The sequence below is a fragment of the Polypterus senegalus genome, chromosome 1, assembly GCF_016835505.1.
Source record: "Polypterus senegalus isolate Bchr_013 chromosome 1, ASM1683550v1, whole genome shotgun sequence".
NCBI lineage: Eukaryota > Metazoa > Chordata > Cladistia > Polypteriformes > Polypteridae > Polypterus > Polypterus senegalus.
The window spans coordinates 91,154,243-91,174,325 of NC_053154.1; the positions used below are offsets into that span (position 1 = coordinate 91,154,243).

Sequence of the window (20,083 nt, forward strand, 5' to 3'; positions counted from 1 at the left end):
CTTAGCTACGTCTTCAAATATGCCATAACCTTTATAAGCAGATCATTTTAATAAATCTTTTATTATTATTGTAATTATTTTTTAACTTATTTTTTTCATGTTTCTGATTATTACATTTCAAATTTTTTTATTTTTTCTTTCAGCATGTAAAGCACCAATGATCTATTTTGATTGTAGCAAAGCTAAAACAGGAACCAAAGGATCTGAGTGCCAGAAGAGCTGTGATACCCTGGATGCGTCATGTGTATGTGAAACTCACTGTTCTGTTTAGTTTAACCCAGAGGTCATAGCTCATAATTCTGGATATGCTCCTTGAAGAGCTCTTAGCCTGGAATTTTTCATCAATTGGAGCTCTCCCTCTGAATCACAGCACAGATTAGTATCAAATGAATCAGGATTCTTACTAAATAGGCAGTTAGCAAATAATCATTCATAGAAGTTATTACATTTTACATATTGTTATGTCACTAAGTACAATCTAAAATATATCAGTAATTGTTTTTTATGTGGATTAGACAGTGCATAGCAATCTTCCAGATATGTAATATTTTTTTATATCTTATTTCTCCCCACAGTACAGTACAGAGTGTGTCTCAGGTTGCATATGTCCAGTGGGTCTTGTCTCAGATGGTAAGGGTGGTTGTATATCTGAGAGCCAGTGCCCTTGCACCCACAATGGTGAAATGTACAAGCCAGGAGACAAGATCAAAGCTGATTGTAACACATGGTATGTAAAATGACATTCTTCTATTAAAACAATACATTTTGATCATTTATAATAATATTACTTGAATTGTAATGGTCTCCAGCACCTGCAAGAACAGAAAGTGGGACTGTACCACAGCCCAGTGCCAGGCTACCTGTGCAATCTATGGAGATGGACACTATATAACCTTTGATGGGAAGAGGTTCACATTCAGTGGAAACTGCGAGTATACTCTCACTCAGGTACAAAGTAATAATTTAAGTAAATGAAATACACAAATAAATAATCATCTTGTCTTTATGAACAGGAGTAGAATATATGGCTTTTTTAAACTGAGACAGGATGTATTCTTTCTCTTCAACATTGATGAAGGGCTGTTGCTCTTTGACTTTAAGACTTCCTTCCTCCGATTTTACAAAGGACATTGCTCTTATGTTATATTATTATTTGTCTTTACACTCACTTTCACTTTACAGTCTGCTTTAAATTTATTTGAAAACGTGTACTGTATATCCCTATCCCTAAATGATAATAAAATACAGCCGGGTGGTTTGATTATTCAATTATTCAAAATTGCTTGCTCTCATTTTAAAGTTGCTAATTTATTTTAAGCTAGATTGAGAAGAGCATGTTGGCACAAGGGTGCCCTGCTGTTGTCTAGCATTCCAGAATTTAATGAGGTATTACACTTAAGTTGCCAGGATAGCATACAAACTCAATATTTTGGTATACACACCAGTATATTCATCAATGACTTCATTAGGCTAACAAGTCATCACTAATAACATCAGATGTGAAGGCACTAAGTCAGTCAACATACTTTCTAACCCTGCTTTTCCTCCTTTTCCAGGACTTCTGTAGTAACAACCCTGGCAATGGCACATTCAGAGTGATTACAGAAAATATTCCTTGTGGCACAACTGGGACCACATGCTCCAAAACTATCAAGTTCTACCTAGGGGTGCGTATAATCAGCATGTAGCCTGAAAGCTGTAGTTAGCTATCTGGAATTATGAATACTGAACACTTTTCATTGATAATTGTAAAGTCTCAAATCTCATCTACTAGAAAATAATTAAATGAGTTTTTCGTCTTTTTGCCTCAGATCTTGAGTCCTTAGAACAAATGATTATTTGGTTATTTACAACAGTGTAGTCCATGTACTTCACATTAAATGAGTAATCATGTATTCTGTTTTAGAACAATGAGCTAATCCTCACAGATGGACATTATGAGGTAATCCAGAGAGTTTCAGGTGCTGAGATCCCCTACAAAATCTATAAGATGGGCATCTATTTGGTCATTGAGGGCAGTGATGGAGTGATCATTATGTGGGATAAGAAGACTAGCATCTTTATCAAACTAAGTCCAAAATTCAAGGTAAGCTTAAAGGATAATAGTGTGTGAACTAGTGTAGAATTAAGAGTAAAATGACAGATATTATATGCATCATGTGTTGTATCTTTAAGGGTCATGTCTGTGGCCTATGTGGAAATTATGATGGAAATGCAAACAATGACTTTACCACAAGAAGCCAGTCAGTAGTGGTAAATGCTCTTGAGCTTGGAAACAGCTGGAAGGTGTCCTCCAGTTGCCCAGATGCTAAAGGCCACAAAGACCCATGTCTTTCCAACCCCTACCGTCAGTCCTGGGCTCAGAAACAATGCAGCATTATCAAGAGCCAAGTTTTTAAAACCTGCCACCCTCAGGTATTAGCCAGTTTTGTTTTCTCTTGTGTATATGTTATCTGTTTTTGTCCCGTGTTTCTGTCCCTTTTTGCTTTTCTTGTTGGTCTTTTTTGTGTGTATTCTGCATCTGTTAATGTCACACATATTTAGTAAGAAAGTTGCGTTTCTTCCGCCTTTGTCTGTTTTCTCATTGTAAGGTGTGATACTCTGTTTTCAGAATATTTCTATACATGAGCACATACACAAACAAACACATATAGCTTTTATATATACATCATTTCCTTAATGATTACACACTATATAATGTCCAGTTCTGCTACTGCATCTTGAATACTGTACATGCATTGTAAGAATTTGGAATGAAGAAGAAAGAAATTAATTAGCATTGTAATAGAATACTCAGAAAAGCAACATATTAAATAAAATCTGTTAGCATTGCACTCTTTTATATTAACAAAATAATTTGCATATATACACCTTGCTACCAAGTGAGATGTTTACCTCCAAAAATGAACTTAATGGATCATTTTCCAAATTCAATATTAAAAGTAGGACTTACTCATCTTTTTTATATTTCTAATCTGGTTGTTTATTTGATCTTGAGAAAAAGTAGGATATGTATAGGTCTGAAGTTAATAATTGAAACTGAATAAATGAAATTTGTACATGAATACCCAAAAATTAACAATAAATGTCTTTTGCAAAAAATATAATACAGACAAAAATGTATACACAATGGATATACTTGTATTAACTTATTTTGCCACTAATGCAAAGTTTAAATAGGTTAACAACTTCATGAAAAATAAAAAAATGCATTAATGAGAGAAACAAACTCACAACAGACAACAGCATAAAATAAATGCTGTTGTCCCATCCAGGAATGTTTCTTGCTTTGTCATCAATAGGGTCTGGCTGTCTGTTCACCTAGATCAGATTATGCAGTGTGAAAGTTGACCCGGACACAGACAGGCGGACATGTTGTTCTTCAACCACCATACGTTTATTTACACAAATATTTACAATAATACGGTCACTCAGACCCAGTTCAGGGCACAAACCCCAACACACAGTCCTGGCCACTCAATGCCTTTCTTCGGGCCACCTCCACAGCTCTCCTGAGCTTCGTCCTTCCTCCTCCCGACTCCAGCCTTGAATGAAGGGAGACGGCCCCTTTTATACAGGACCCGGATGAGCCCCAGGTGTTCCCGGCATTCCTCCTCTAGCCACGCCCCAGCGTGCCGGCTGTCATCCCGGCAGCTCTCCGGGCGCCGTCCTAATTCTTCCCCCCAGCACTTCCTGGTGTGGTGGAAGTGCTGGGGTAACAGGTCCCCAAGGCATTGGGGCGCCTCCTGGCGGTGACCACGGGCCCCTACAGGGTGGAGCTTCCATGCCCTGTACCCGTGGCCCCCAAAGCAACCAGGAAGGCGACCCCCACATGATCCAGGGTGGGCGCAGACCCACATCCGGTCCCTCATGGCGTCCCGGCCGGGTCATGGCCCCTGGCATCCCTGACAGCAGGTTTAGGAAATTGACGAATGGATATAGCCCTTAGGTAGAGATGAGCCACCATATAATTGCACATACAGTGGTTTAAAACTCTGCTCTGTGTTCCAATCAACACTAATTATCTTATTTATCAACATCCAAGTTCTCCACTAATTACCAAAAACATGGAACCAATGTACAGCACATTTTAAGGAAGAGAATGAGGCTAAATGAAAGGATAAAGAAAAATTATAAGCATGAAGGAAACAAGTAAACAATCCCATACAATATTAATAACATAGAACAAAATAATAACTAAAATGAACGAAATAATAAGTAAAATGAGCTTGTAGACATCCTTTTTGGATGCACTGACTGCTTCATTTTGGTCCCACCAGATTTACTACTAGATTATCTGCTCATTATTCAGTAAAACATATTTAGTAATGTGCTTTATCAGAGAACAGTGAATGCATTTTTAGAAAAATCATTTGTTTCTAAAAATGATAAAAGTCAGTAATAAGTTTAAATGAAACAGTAGAATTTCACTGATTGTGTTTTCTTTTTAAGGTGGATCCATCTCCCTATTATGATGCCTGTGTGAAAGATTCTTGTGCCTGTGACACAGGGGGGGATTGTGAGTGCTTCTGTACAGCAGTGGCTTCCTATGCAGAGGCCTGTAATGAGGCTGGTGTTTGTGTTGCCTGGAGAACCCCTGATATCTGCCGTAAGAAATAGCTTAATATTTCCAAAATACTTTTTTTCATTGTATCAGTTTTTTAGTTTGGTTCTATTCTAGATTTGTGAGTAGATTTTTTTAAATGCAAAAATTACTCTAAAGTGAAATAGTTTTGTTTCAGAAAATTGTATATTTACAGAGGCAAGACAAACTGCTACTTGAATTACCTTTAAAGACACATAGAGAGGGAATTAATCCATGTATTCCCTGGGTTTCCAAAATAAAACAATCATCTTTCAATGTTTTCTCAGCTCTTTTCTGTGATTATTACAACTCACCTGGTGATTGTGAGTGGCACTACCAGCCTTGTGGAACGCCCTGCATGAGAACATGTCGAAACCGCAGTGGGAAGTGTTCCAAACAGATTCCAGGACTGGAAGGTAAATAGTTAACTACCTGTGAATGCCAGGCTTCTCCAAACACTATTTCACAATAAGCACCAAAGCATGCTACAAAGCCTTTACATTATTTCTTGAAAAAGAATAAAAATAGCAAGTAATACCAGTTTTTTTGGGTCACATGCACTTAAACATCCTGTAGAAACATATTTACAAAACACATGACAAACTGAAATGCACTTCTTCTTCTTCTTCTTTCGGCTGCTCTCGTTAGGGGTTGCCACAGCGGATCATCTTCTTCCATATCTTTCTGTCCTATGCACTTTGTTCTGTTACACCCATCACCTGCATGTCCTCTCTCACCACATCCATAAATCTCCTCTTAGGCCTTCCTCTTTTCCTCTTCCCTGGCAGCTCTATCTTTAATATCCTTCTCCCAATATACTCAGCATCTCTCCTCTGCACATGTCCAAACCAATACAATCTCGCCTCTCTGACTTTGTCTCCCAACCGTCCCACCTGTGCTGACCCTGTAATGTCCTCATTTCTAATCCTATCCATCCTCGTCACACCGAATGAAAATCTTAGCATCTTTAACTCCACCTCCAGCTCTGTCTCCTGCTTTCTGGTCAGTGCCACCGTCTCCATCCCATATAACATAGCTGGTCTCAGTACCATCCTGTAGACCTTCCCTTTCACTCTTGCTGATACCCTTCTGTCACAAATTACTTCTGACACTCTTCTCCACCCATTCCATCCTGTCTGCACTCTCTTTTTCACATCTCTTCCACAATCCCTATTACTCTGTACTGTTGATCCCAAGTATTTAAACTCATCCACCTTCACCAATTCCTTGCATCCTCACCATTCCACTGACCTCCCTCTAATTTACACACATGTATTCTGTCTTGTTCCTACTGACCTTCATTCCTCTCTTCTTTAGAGCATATCTCCACCTCTCCAAGGTTTCCTTAACCTGCTCCCTACTATCGCTACAGATCACAATGTCATCAGCTAACATCATAGTCCATGGAGACTCCTGTCTAATCTCGTCTGTCAACCTGTCCATCACCATTGCAAATAAGAAAGGGCTCAGAGCCGAACCCCGATGTAATCCCACCTTCAACTTAAATGCATCTGTCACTCCTACCGCAGACCTCACCACTGTCATACTTCCCTTGTACATATCCTGTACAACTCTTACATACTTCTCTGCCACTCCTGACTTCTTTAATACCACAGCTCCAGTAATGCAAGTCTCAGTTTCTACTGTGAAATGGCAGTAAGAAAGCCATTCTTTAAATGACAAAATAGAGCCTTGAAATATTAGCTGTTGACTACTGCAGACTGGAAGAAAGACTTATGGACTGATGAATCAAAATTTGAAATCTTCAGTTCATCATATAGGGGGTTTGTATGCCGTTGAGTTGGTGAAAGGATGGTTCCTCAGTGTGTGACACCAACTGTCAAACATGGAGGAAGAGGTATGATGGTGTGGGGTTCTAATGCTGGAGGCAGAGTTGGTGACTGGCATTCAGAATCAAAAGGGTTACCTTTTTCAGTTTTTGCTAGCTTAAACTTTAAATCTATACTTGCTGCCTAAATTTTCAACATTTTAAACTATTCATTGCATTAAATTGGATTGATTAAATTTGAAGAAAAACAGGAAAACTGAGGTGTTCTAAATCTTTTGACCGATAGTGTACATAACATGTATAAATGTTTTATAGAGTTCAGCAAAGATTTGCAAAGGAACTAGTTAGAAATGGTTGGAAAATAAATCAGGGTCTGTTACAGATGGAATTAAAAAAACAAGGAGCTCACTAAAATATTTCAAAAATGAAAATAAGAATACTACATTCACTTTAATAGGATTTTAAAGATTACACAGTTATGCAATACAATTTTCTCAATCTATTTCAAATTCATGATGATATAAAGAGAGGTTTGGCTTATTCCACTGCAGGGCCTACAAACACTTACACCCACCTATTCAACTTGGAGTCAGCAATTAATGTCACCTTCAAATCTTTGAGGATGGTGGAAGAAAACTGGTGCACAAAGCATGCTGACAAAGAAAGAACATTTAAACACCACGCAGATAACACTTGGTCATGGGATTAGAACACCAGCATTCTGAATTCATGAGGCAGCAACACAAATCACTGGGTTACTATGCTCCCTGAATATAAAATGTACATTTAAAATTTTAGCATTTGATTTCATTATTTATTATGGAGGAGAATTTTCTGGTTTTTTTTTTAATATAATCATATTTAAGAGCTGTTTAAATTCCATCCACAATCACAATTGAGACAAAATGTATGCCATCAACAGCAGCCATTGGGCCAAAATCTATATTTTAAATAAATACGTTTGCACATTGTAATAAGTCAACAAATATGTCAGATTTCCTTAAGCTTACAGTAGCTAACAGTGCATATTTCCCATTTTTTACAGGTTGCTATCCAAAATGTCCACCCGAAGCCCCATTTTTTGATGAAGATTCAATGACATGTGTTTCACAAGATGAATGTGGCTGCTATGATGATGATGATAATGATCGACACTATAAGCAAGGAGAAAATGTTCCCACCAACAAAAACTGCATGGTTTGGTGAATATTTCTTATTTTAATTGGATATAGTATAACCACCAAGAAGGGAAGAGCATTTACAGAATGTTGTACATAAATTAAATTATTTAAAAAATTTAAAAAATAAGTGAAAGCAACTAATGGTTTCTACAATCACACATCTCTGTAAGAAGGTTTTGAAAAACGTAAACTGCCAGTGTCACACAGCTAAATACTTAATGACTCGGTCATTTGACATATTAATTACTAACTTTATTGGATGGATTCTTTACTCAATTTATTCCTGTACAGTTAAATTTATGATAACTTATTTTTCATGCCTTAATTTGCTAAGTTTGTTAGACTCTAAACGATATATTAATATGTTTTTTACAATAGCTGCCTTTTTCATATACAATTCAGACTAGAACAAATCAATTCAGATCTCTGTCTGTCTGAAAATAGTGCCTAAAACAGCAGATGTGAAGTCTACATTATTTTTACAGCTGTTATACTATTACCAGCAGGGCCTTAGCTTTATGGTTCCCATGCTATCATTCCATGTTTTTTTTTCTTTTGCTCTTATAATTGATGATTATTTTGGATTAATATCACAAGTTAAGTGTAAATTAATGCTCATTTTTTACAAATATGGGTTTATATTTTCACAAGTCATTTTTCATCTTAAATACTTACAAAATGTAACCATCTCTTATATGTAAATATTCATTTACATTTGTGTCTGTGGCACATTGTTGAGCTGAGAGTGTGGAGTATTTATTTGCTCTTGTTGGTTACACTGAAATATACAGCAGATGAAAATTCAAGAATGCTTATACAATAGTTTTATGTAATTAATGTTTCAGCTTGACTTTGCTAATACTTGATTCATTTGAACTGGGCAGTGTATTTTACCTGATATTGTTAATTGTATTGTGGTATTATACAACATTACAGCAAACTTTCATGTTTTATACCTCATTTCAAGTTCTTTCACTTTTTTAGAGAACTGTTTTCAACCTCATTAAATAATTAGACTGAAACTGTATCCATCACGAGTGTAAAACTACCCATAGAACAGTTTTGCTTTGAGCGAGTGGCAATTATTTAGGCTTGTTCCCTTACTTGGCTTGGTATCAGAATTTTGGTAGTGTAAAGTCATCAGATTCAATCATGTTGTGCATTTACCAACCTCTGTTCATCAACTATATTAGCCCTTATATCCCTCTTTCTTTGTGTGTCTTGTTGCCTTTGTTCATCAGACACTCATTCTAGTCCTTACATCCCTTGACACCAGACGTCTTTAAGTCTATATCTGTACATGTACAAAGTACAATGAAATTCTCACATGTGTGTGCTATTCAAACTGTAACACATCTCCACTCAGCAGTGCCATGATTAATGAGTATAACAACCCTTACCTAAAAAAAATCTGTCTTTCTTTTTATTAAATAAAACATCCTGTATTATAAAAACTGCCTGCATGCATTACATTACCTCCTTATCTGCATGGGTTCTCCCAAATCACAAAGACATAATAATTAGGTTAAGTGGTATGCTTAAATCCATCTGATGCAAGTAAGTGAGTAATTGTGTATAAGTGTGCCCAGTGGCAAAGTGTTTAAAACTGTCCCGGACTGGCTCCTTCCTTGTGCCCAGACTCTTCACAACCAAGGTTACAAAAAATGCATGGATAGATAAAGAATGTCTAAAAACCTTGATTAAAGTTTGCAGCATTTCGATCTCCTATGCGATCACCTAATTGAGTAATGATGCTGTAATTTCATTAAATATACAGTTTCACTGATTCTCCTAGTTTCGCTTTCTGAGGTGTGTCATCAGATCAGGTCATACAGTGTTATATATGTAAGACTTTACAGCACTGCCTCACTTTTATCATTTGTGTTTTCTGACATCATACTATGTTGAACCTTGGTATTCCTTTGGATAGACTGTTATCCCTTATTGTGTTCATTTTTGCTGACAGATATTTTTTGTTTCTCTTTCTCTTAGCCACTGTGATGATGATGAAATCGAATGTGTCTACAATGTTCATGGTAGGTCAACAATTTATATTACCTACACATATGTTGATCAAATTAAGACAGAAGAGCATAGGATAATGTAACCCATCATGTTTTAACATCCAAATACGATTCTGCTTTACTTTCCTGTTTAGTAACTCAAAGCTCCTATTTCAGTTTCCCAATAAAATATTGCATCTTGAAAGTGTCAGAAATTGGTAGAAAGTATTCCTATTAGTAAAAACAAATTAATTGAGTTTTTAACATTAGAATATTGGAACAATCTAAACAGGAATGGGCCATTCAGCCCAACAAAGCTTGCCAGTCCTATCCATTTAATTCTTCCAAAGTAACATCAAGTCTTGCTATGAAAGTCCTACTTTCTATCACAGTACTTGATAGCTTATTTCATGTGTCTGTGGTTCTCTGTTTGTTATGACCAACATCATAACTGCCAAGGATTCAAGTGCATGTTAGGAACTGTGTATCCTTAGGCTCTACTGTAGGTGCTACAGTGTAGCATGAGAAATAACAAACAAACAAAATTTGTAGATGTTCAAAAGATGTGGTTTCTTATTGTGCTTTGTGAATGTAGTATACTTAATACTTATATCCATAATTTGCTTTGTGTCAGTTTCTACAGGATAAAATACTTTTGAAATAGGTACATCTTTACGGTCTCAGGAATTAACTTGATACTCAATATGTTGATACATATCCTGTTGAGAAGGCAGAATAAAAACAAGGACGATCACATAAATAAAAGCTTTACAGGAATTCTGAAATGACTTGGAGTGGCATGATAATTCAGTAACATGTCCTGCTGTCTCACAGCTCTAAGTGCCTAGGGTTCAATTTCTGGCCAGTTTGGGTTTTACTTGTTTTTGCTGTGAGTTGTCTCTGGCTCATATTTCAGATACATCCATGTTAAGGCATGTTAATAGCAGATGTCTGAATGAAGATATCCTATGATGGGCTGATGTCCCATCCAGTATAGATTAATAATTTGCACATAATGCAGCTAGAATGGTTTCCAGCCCTCTGTCATTCAATATTAGATTAAATTGTGCAAGAAATTGGATGAATGGATGGATGGATGGATAAAGTCAACTGGAATCTGACAGTTGTGTTGGATAGCCTTTGAGGACTTTATAAGTGCATGGTTAAGTGGGACATAGAACACATCAAATAGCTGAAACTACCTTTGTGTTCTTTAAAATTCTGATGTCCCCATTTTAGTATATTTCCTTACATGTATCTTCTGCTTCTTCTTCATAGTCAGTATGTCTTATTTCTGATGCCTTCTGGAGTTTACATTTAATCAATAGTTTACTTTGCAAGAAGAACACACTGCACAATGTTTACTTAAAAAATGTTTTTTTTCTAAAAATAACCTATTGTTTGCTTCTCTTTTTAGCCTGTTACTGCATTTACAATGGAAACAAGTATCCTTATGGTTCAACTATATACAACACTACAGATGGTCTGGGAAGCTGTATAACAGCCACATGTGGACAAAATGGAACCATAAACCGAGATATTTATATCTGCACAACTATAGCCAGTACCAGTACAACAACCTTCACTTTCAGCACAACTACCAGTAAGATCATTTCTGTTACAAACTGAATAGATACATAGAACCCCTTAAACATTTCTACAAAAGTGTAAAACTGTTGCTCCATTGTCGTTTTTGCAATAAAAAAGTATCTTAGACTGTTCTAATTATAAACTCCATGATCAATTACTTCACAGGCTTTTGAGAACTGAGAAATAAATGTTAAGCAATACTTCTGTTTAGATTTCATTAACAGTTAACAGTCCATAAGTAAAGAAGTAAACATATTATTGTTTATTATACATATTTTTGAAGTGCAACAGTTTTATTCCTAGATCTCAAAGACATGCAGGTTAAGCTATTGGTTGCTCTAAATTAGTCCAGTGTACTCCTATGGCATCCATGACAAGGTTGGTTCCTGACCTAAGCCTAAAACAAGTCTTTAGGTTCCTTCAATCCTGCACTAGAGTAAGTGGATTAAAAAAAAACTAATAAGTGAAAGAACATATTATGTTACCAATTCCACATCTCAAGCTATTACGTTTATCTTGCTTGAAGTATTATGGGTTGAGAATACATACTGCATCTAATTAGGCATTCTAACTGTTTTATATGGTATATTATTTGCACACATCTTTATAGTGTTTATTTAAAACCTTACTATTATGATGTAATGATTAATTTACAGGTATAAATTATTACAGGCAGTACAGTGATGTAGAAGTAGTGCTGGTGCTTTGCAGTAAGGAGACCAGTGATTGCATCCAAGGTCCTCCCTGTGTGCAGATGGCAAATATTTCCACATATGTTTCCTCCAGGTGCTCTGGTTTCCTCCCACTGTCTAAAAACATGCAGGTTAGGAGGATTTGCGCCACTAAACTGGCCCTATTGTGTGTGTGTATGTGTGTGTTCGCTCTGTGATGGACTGGCAACCTGTCCAGGATTTGTCACTGCTTTGTGCCCTTTGCTTGCTGGGATAGGTCCCAGGCCCACCAAGACCCTGGTCTGGATTAAGCGGGATAGAAAATGACATGATATGAAATTATTGCATCCAGACCTTGACATAAGATGAATTTGAAATGTTATGATCTCTTAAACTACTGTATATACACTTATAAATTCAGCAATAAGTGAATTTGTTGATTGGCCGGTAGAGGGAAACAACAGAATGTGAGTCACGCTGATTAGCAATAATTTTAAAATAATTATTTAAAAAAAATAATTTTTATATTTTTTATTTTCCGAAAACATCTTTTCACTATTAGACACCTTAATTCATGTCATCAAAAAAGATATATCTTAGGCCACATTTTAAATGTTACTTACCTACATTTTACTTATTATTTTATTGAAATAATATTGACAAGCTTATAGCCAAATGCTGTCTGATTTAGATATAATTAATAATGTATTTAAGCAATGACTAAGTGTCACAGCAGGCAACTGTTGAAATTCCTTCTGTGCAGAGTTTGTATTTCTGAATTAATAATGTAGTTAGGTCCTCTGATCCTACAGCATTTTGTTAAGTGGATAGGCAATAGCAAATAGATTTAGAATAACTATATTTGTAGATATTCATACAGAAAAGACTATCATGAATTGGAGGATTGCTTCTTGACTTGGCTTTCTTGCTGCCAGGATATGCATTGGCTTGCACCCTGTAACCCTTGATACAAGGATAGGTTAGATAGATAGTTCCTTGCTTCATGTACTTAGCCTCATATATTTTTGGATAATATTCTCTTATTCTGTGTCATACTGTATCAACATTGCTATGTTCCTAGATAAAACTATCTTTTTGTTCCTTTTGATGGGTACTTCATTTTAAATTACTTCACTTCAATAACCCAATAATAATTATTATAATATATTGCAAATATGGATCCTGCCATTTTTGTGTTTGCTTCTGTCCACAAATAATTGAGTCAAGTGCTTCTAATCAGTATTCATTTAATGTGAGCAAATCTTTGTTTTCTGTAGCACATAAAGCTAGTTTCTTTTCCACATTTTATAATAAGGATCATACTCTATAGGGCTGTTTTTGTTCTCATAGCTGAATAAATTCCATAACCATCAGGAGAGCTGCAGTGTTAGATAATTTAGTATTTTCAGTTAAATATTATTTGATTATATGTATAGCTGAAAGGAAGAACAGTGACTCACTCATTGCACAGGCAAAAAAATATTCTAAAATCTGATACTTTGAAAAATCATATTCAAAAAAATGTTATAAAATGCTTTTTTTATAATCATTTAGAAACAAAGTTCTAAATACTGTAGTTAGGTTAAGTCATTAATTCAAAAAATCATTTCACAGATTGAAATAAATTCAGAGTTATTCAAATATACTCCTTTTGAACATGTAACCACATACCAAATAGCTTGTGTTTCTTCTAACAAATGTAGTGAAAGAAAATGAAATGATTTGTTAATTCTTGTTGTGCATGCTGTATCTGTTATATATAAAAAAGAGAAATGGCACACTCTGTCAGGTGAAAGATTTTACAAGGCTTGAGTGATTATAACTCATTCATGAATGTCTTTTGTTTTCAGGTACCTCTGGTACAACGTCATGTTTAGAAGAAGTCTGTGAATGGTCTGTCTGGTATGATTTAAGTTTTCCATCTGAGAAGACTGGTGGAGACTATGAGTCAATTGACCACATTCGGATTAAAGACCAGTCTATGTGTATTAATCCACTCCAGGTTGAATGCAGAGCCCAAGAATTTCCTGAACTTCCTCTAAACCAAACAGGACAGGTGGTAGAGTGTAACACATCTGGACTTAAATGCAACAATAAAGATAACCCAACTAAATGCCTGAACTATGAAATCAGAGCATTTTGCTGCAAGCAGTATCCTTGTTCTACACCAGCTACCATGACTTCCCCTGTTACTACAACTGAAACAACAACAAGTCCTACAACTCCAGAAACCACAACCCCTACAACAACACACACTGTAACAACCACACCTTCAACACCAATCACACATACCACATCATATTCCACCTCTGTTACTCCCATCGTCACTTCTCACACTACCTGCAGGCGTGCATGCTTCTGGACAAAGTGGTATGATTTTCATTTCCCCACATTTGGAACAACAGGAGATGAGGTTGAACCACTTGAAAAGGTGAAAAGTGCTGAAGGTAAAGTCTGTGACAAGCCAAGCCAAATTGAATGTAGAGCAGAAAAATTTCCCAACAAGACAATTGAAGAAGTAGGACAGATTGTGTCATGTGATGTTTCCCAAGGACTGATATGCAAAAATGAACAGCAAACTGGACCTTTGCATCTCTGTTACAATTATGAGATAAGACTGTTATGCTGTGATCTTTACAAATGTGAATCTTCAACGACAACAGAAACAACACCAACCTCAACTACCACCACAGAAACAACCACATCACCAACCACAAGCACAGAAACAACCACAACACCAACCACAACTACAAGCACAGAAACAACCACAACACCAACTACAACCACGGAAACAACCACAACGCCAACCCCAACACCAACCACAACTACAACCACAGAAACACCCCCAACACCAATCTCAACTACAACTACAGAAACAACAACAACCACAGAAACAACTACAACACCAACCACAACTACAACAACAACCACAGAAACAACTACAACACCAACCACAACTACAACCACAGAAACACCCCCAACACCAATCTCAACTACAACTACAGAAACAACAACCACAGAAACAATTACAACACCAACCACAACTACAACCACAACACCAACTACAACCACAGAAACAACCACAACTACAACCACGGAAACAACACCAACAACAACTATTACAACAATGACTACAGTTACTTCCATTCCCTCTTGTTTTTCTTGCAGTTGGTCACAATGGATTGACATTAACTTACCTTCTTCTGGTCCAGATAATGGTGACAATGAAACACTGGAGGGTATTAGAAAGGCAGGAATCCATATTTGTGAGAATCCAGAAGACATAGAATGTAGAGCAGCACATTTCCAGAACACACCAATAAAAAATTTGCAACAAAAAATCCAATGTGAACCTTCTGTTGGGCTCATTTGCAAAAATAAAGACCAAGATATTCCTCCAGTGTGTTTCAACTATGAAATTAGAGTGAAATGCTGTTCAAATAAATGCACCACATCAACAAGACCTATTACTACAACTACCGAATCAACAACACATATTATTATTACTGGAACTAAAACAACAAAACCAACTGTACCTCAGCACTCACTAACAACACCCACCACAACTACTGAAACAACCACTACAGAAACAACACCCACCACAACTACTGAAACAACTCCTCCAACTTCAACTTGTTGTGAAACAACAACCACTACTGAAACAACAACAACTCCCACAACTACAGAGACAACAACACCCACCACAACTACTGAAACAACAACAACTCCCACAACTACAGAGACAACAACACCCACCACAACTACTGAAACAACAACTCCCACAACTACAGAGACAACAACACCCACCACAACTACTGAAACAACAACTCCCACAACTACAGAGACAACAACACCCACCACAACTACTGAAACAACAACAACTCCGACAACTACAGAGACAACAACACCCACCTCAACTACTGGAACAACAACAACTTCGACAACTACAGAGACAACAACAACACCCACCACAACATCCACACCCTCATGTTTTTGCCTGTATCATGGACGAGCATTCGTATGTGGTAAGATATTTTAATTTTTTTAAATTTTAGTAGTGCTTCTTTGTGTAAATGTTGTTTTCCATATCTTTATTGTTATTGATGTATTCCACAACCCACTGTAGCAGTTATATTAACAAGTGCAGATTTCTTGTTGGTGTCTGGTGCTTCTAGTGTGAACTTAAACTGGCTTAGAGAACATCAGAGATTATGCTTTGAGATATGTAGTTATTCCTGTTAGTTAAATTTGGTGACCTTTAGGTACCTCCCCTCATTAGTCCTACAATATCTAAAACCAAGAAACAATACAGAAATGAAGAAGGTAAGAGGGAAACCGTGATAAATTTTGGGGAAACAGCATAGCATATCTCATGTAAAATGTGAATTAAAAATAATGATGTGAATGCCTAGGGAGCCCCATGGAGCTGTAAAGCAAACTTAGAAAAAGTCATGGGCACCTACAGTAACTCTCTGAAGTGTATATATAAAAGGTAATAAAGTAGGTATAAAAAGTTTACTGCATGATAATTTATTACAGTAGTGTGCCACTGTTCTCAAAAACAAAAACAGTAATGTCAGGTCTTATACACATAAAAGCATTTTCAGCCCATATATGTAATGCTAACCACCATCCCCTCTTTAGTAATAAACCCATTCTTTTTTCTTTTATTTATTCCTAGTATTTCCAGGTTTACCCACCTCTTCCAAGATATTATTTGCTGCGTTTCTATTTACTTGCGTATTGTTCCTTAAATCTGTTAAGTGTTATGCTATGTATTGTCTTTAATGTAAGTACTCTTTTTGCTTAGAATGATTAAAACCACACATGTTCATTTTTTTAACCTGCTCAGGATCCCATCATAATTTTATTCACACTGAATATCATTTGCATTAACTTCCAATAAATCAGTAAATTCAATCATAAATTGTGCATTTAAACTCTAACGCAAAATTTCTGTTATGTCTGTCAGCCCTAAAAATTCTGTATGTCCTGATTCACAAACGTCACTATGCTGATACATATGTGTCATTTGTGCCAGCCTAAAGTTAGAGTATATTTAGTCCTGCACTTTTACTGTTTGTGCCTCCACATATTGGAATAGATTTCTTTGTTACTTACTAGATATATATGGTCACTAGACTCATGTAAATCAAAAGTGAAAGGATTCCCATCTGATTAACTTTTCACCTAGTTTATGTGTTTCTCAATTTTTAGTCTTTTTACTGTATAATTGTTTCCTCCTTTTAGTTTCTTTAAAACCTCTTAGATGCACACCAATGTAAAGGAACCCTATATAAAATCCCCAAACCTTTCAATGCTATTGGTGCTGTGTGCTGCAATGTAAGCTACACATTTTTGTGAAGTCCTAATTTCAACAGCAGTCTTCACTGCTATATATACTAAACACATATTTTTGTCATATCATTAATGATAAATAAAGAAAACTAAAGCTGATAAATTAAACTACTGCTGTATCAGTTTAAACTGCTTTTTACCAGTTCTTGGAGGTGTGTGGTATAGTCAGCGCCATGTTTGTGACATTTAAAGTTTTGCTTTTCACATTTTTATATTAAATTTTATCAAAATAAAGCAACATATTTCTGTCAGCTGAAAGCATATATCTTCTATTTTTGATTGAAAACAAGCAACATCCTTGGGCAGTAATGACTCTAGTATCAACAGGTACAATGTGACAATTTATTGTCTCTGACATATTTTGCTGAGTACTTTTTCAAATATTCAGAATATTTAAAAATAATCTCAGTAAAAAGAAAATCATACATATTGCTCTAAAAAGCTTCTGTTTTTCTTGATCACTATTTAGGTTCAGAGGTATACAATGTAACAGATGATGAAGGCTGGTGCTATACTGCTCGCTGTTCAGTGGAAGGAAGAATCGTGAAAAGTGTTGAACACTGTAAACAAAGTACTCCTGAGACAACAACCACCCCAACAACTACCACTACTGAGACGACAACATCCACAGAAACAACAACCACGCCAACAACTACAACCACTGAAACTACAACTACCCCAACAACTACAACGACTGAGACAACAACCACCACAGAAACAACAACCACGCCAACAACTACCATTACTGAGACGACAACCACCACAGAAACAACAACCACGCCAACAACTACCACTACTGAAACAACAACTACCACAGAAACAACAACCACCCCAACAACAACTACTACTGAGACGACAACCACCTCAACAACTACAATTATATCAAAAAAACCCTGTAAATGTCCTAGTCTCGTACCTTCTAATAAGGTAAAGTTATGCCTTAATTATTGTTTCTAAAAGTGACTACTTTAATATTTTGATGTTCAAAAATATTTTGTGAATTACAGTAGTTCTTTGCCCTTCATCACCAGCACCAACCATTTTCTTTCATATCCCTTTGTCCACTGTACTCTGTGAGCTATAATAGTAGGAAAATAGGCATACATAGTTATAAGTAGGTTGATCCATTCTTGGCTGTCTTTATATTTTCCCTAAGTTATTTTTTATGGTGACGCAATAACGCTACTGTCTCACGGATGGTTTTTACATGTTCTTCCCATATATTTGAGTGTTTATGCTACTCTGCTCTGCAATGGACTCAAATCCCGTACAGGAACTGTTTTTTACCTTATACCCAATGCTGCCAAGATGGGCACTATATTCCTGGGGCCTTGAACTGCATAAAACAAAATAGAAAATAGATGGATACCATCCCTGCAAATAGTAATACATCCATATTATTTTAATGTAAAACAAAAGAACAACAAAGAAACAAGAAAATGCACTTACAACATCCAATTTACCTTTTATTAGGATGTATATCTTATTCAGTTAATACTTGTTTTTTTCTCTGCACTGGTGGCAATGCACCATGAAAATTCTTGATTTGATTTTCTCTTTTTTATCTCTTTAGCATGTTGATAAATGTTTAACTCCAATATGTGACGATGATTGTAACATTGTATACAACCCTGTACAATGTAATCCCGGGAATCCCCCTCAATGTATTAATGGACTTCCCCCGAAAAAAGTGTATGATAAGTCTGGCTGCTGCTTCCACTATGAATGTGATTGTAAGTACTATAGATATATGCTTTAGCTTATCCATACACCCCTCTACTAACTCCATATTGTAGTCACATTTTTAACAGCACTGGAGTATGACTGTGCTGCACTTTGCTAGCAATCCATCAAGTACCAAATTAAATTCCATATGCTGAATTATGCCATCTCCATTTCTCACTTTAGTCAGTCTATTAATATGGCTATGATTCACCTTCTGCCAAAACAAGGTAAAGATTCTATAGAATGTGCAAATTATCAGTCAGCTTCATTAAAGAACTCAGACATCAAGCTATTGGCTAAAGTACTTGTTTGTTGGTTACAGTCAGTGGTATATAAATTAATTCACCCTGACCAGAAAGGTTTTATTAAGTCCAGACATGCAACTGGCAACATACGCCAGCTTCTTCATGTTATCCACACTGCACCTCTCACAATCACATTTTCTTCTACTGCCATCTGCACTAATTACCGCATTAGCAACCCAGCAAGCCAATTGTTTTTCATTATTGGTCTAGAAATGGTATTTGCACATTAGAAAGCATCTTCAGTGATTCAGGACTTGAGTCATTCCAGTCTTTGCAGTTCAGGATTCCTGCTTCCTCCTTTTTCTTTTATCTCCAGCTGAGGTCTGTGCTTAGAACCTGTGAAATTTCTGTCACTTCTCTCATCCCTTATGACACACTTTATACTTCTACAGTTTTCTTATCCTCTAAATCCAAACCTGTAGCCTGTCCTCTACTCCTTGCTGTTCAAAGCTTCTTATAAACAACTGTCACTTTCCTCTGTATGGTCTTGTGATCTTCCTTCTTATACAACAGAATGCAGGAATACTATATTTAGAAATCCTCAAAATTCATCCAAAAGCTCCAATCATCAGCACACTCAGTTCAAAAATATACATGGATAATATGTAACTCCCTGCAAACACCATTTAGAGGGCTTGGTTCCAGACCATCTCCTGGCAGTTTCTTCCACATGTTTTGGCAGTGTCTACCTGAAGCTTCTCTTTGGTCCTCTGTGGCCAAATCTTTCTCTTCAGTTCCTTCAGCATCTTTTCTGGTCATCTCAGATTTTCCTTCCCTCCCCTGTCTCCCCCTCTATACTGCAGCAGAAGGTAATAGCTCTAGCAGTCATAGCTGCAAAACAGTTGCTGGTCTCCTACTGGAGATCCCCTGACTTTG

The 20,083-nt window shown here is 36.4% G+C and overlaps 1 protein-coding gene across 1 annotated transcript in view; it reads left to right on the plus strand.

Annotated features, from left to right (window-relative positions):
* The window catches only part of LOC120526231 (mucin-5B-like), a 146,925-nt gene that overhangs the window by 113,275 nt on the left and 13,567 nt on the right, over positions 1 to 20,083 (plus strand). The window contains exons 73-86 of the mRNA XM_039749335.1: positions 144 to 244; positions 576 to 727; positions 810 to 948; positions 1,557 to 1,667; positions 1,907 to 2,086; positions 2,176 to 2,415; positions 4,453 to 4,609; positions 4,873 to 5,001; positions 7,420 to 7,576; positions 9,548 to 9,591; positions 10,976 to 11,161; positions 13,670 to 15,844; positions 17,647 to 18,104; positions 18,751 to 18,910. Of these exons, the coding sequence (XP_039605269.1) occupies positions 144 to 244; positions 576 to 727; positions 810 to 948; positions 1,557 to 1,667; positions 1,907 to 2,086; positions 2,176 to 2,415; positions 4,453 to 4,609; positions 4,873 to 5,001; positions 7,420 to 7,576; positions 9,548 to 9,591; positions 10,976 to 11,161; positions 13,670 to 15,844; positions 17,647 to 18,104; positions 18,751 to 18,910 (4,389 nt within the window). The remainder of the gene's footprint in view (positions 1 to 143; positions 245 to 575; positions 728 to 809; positions 949 to 1,556; positions 1,668 to 1,906; positions 2,087 to 2,175; positions 2,416 to 4,452; positions 4,610 to 4,872; positions 5,002 to 7,419; positions 7,577 to 9,547; positions 9,592 to 10,975; positions 11,162 to 13,669; positions 15,845 to 17,646; positions 18,105 to 18,750; positions 18,911 to 20,083) is intronic.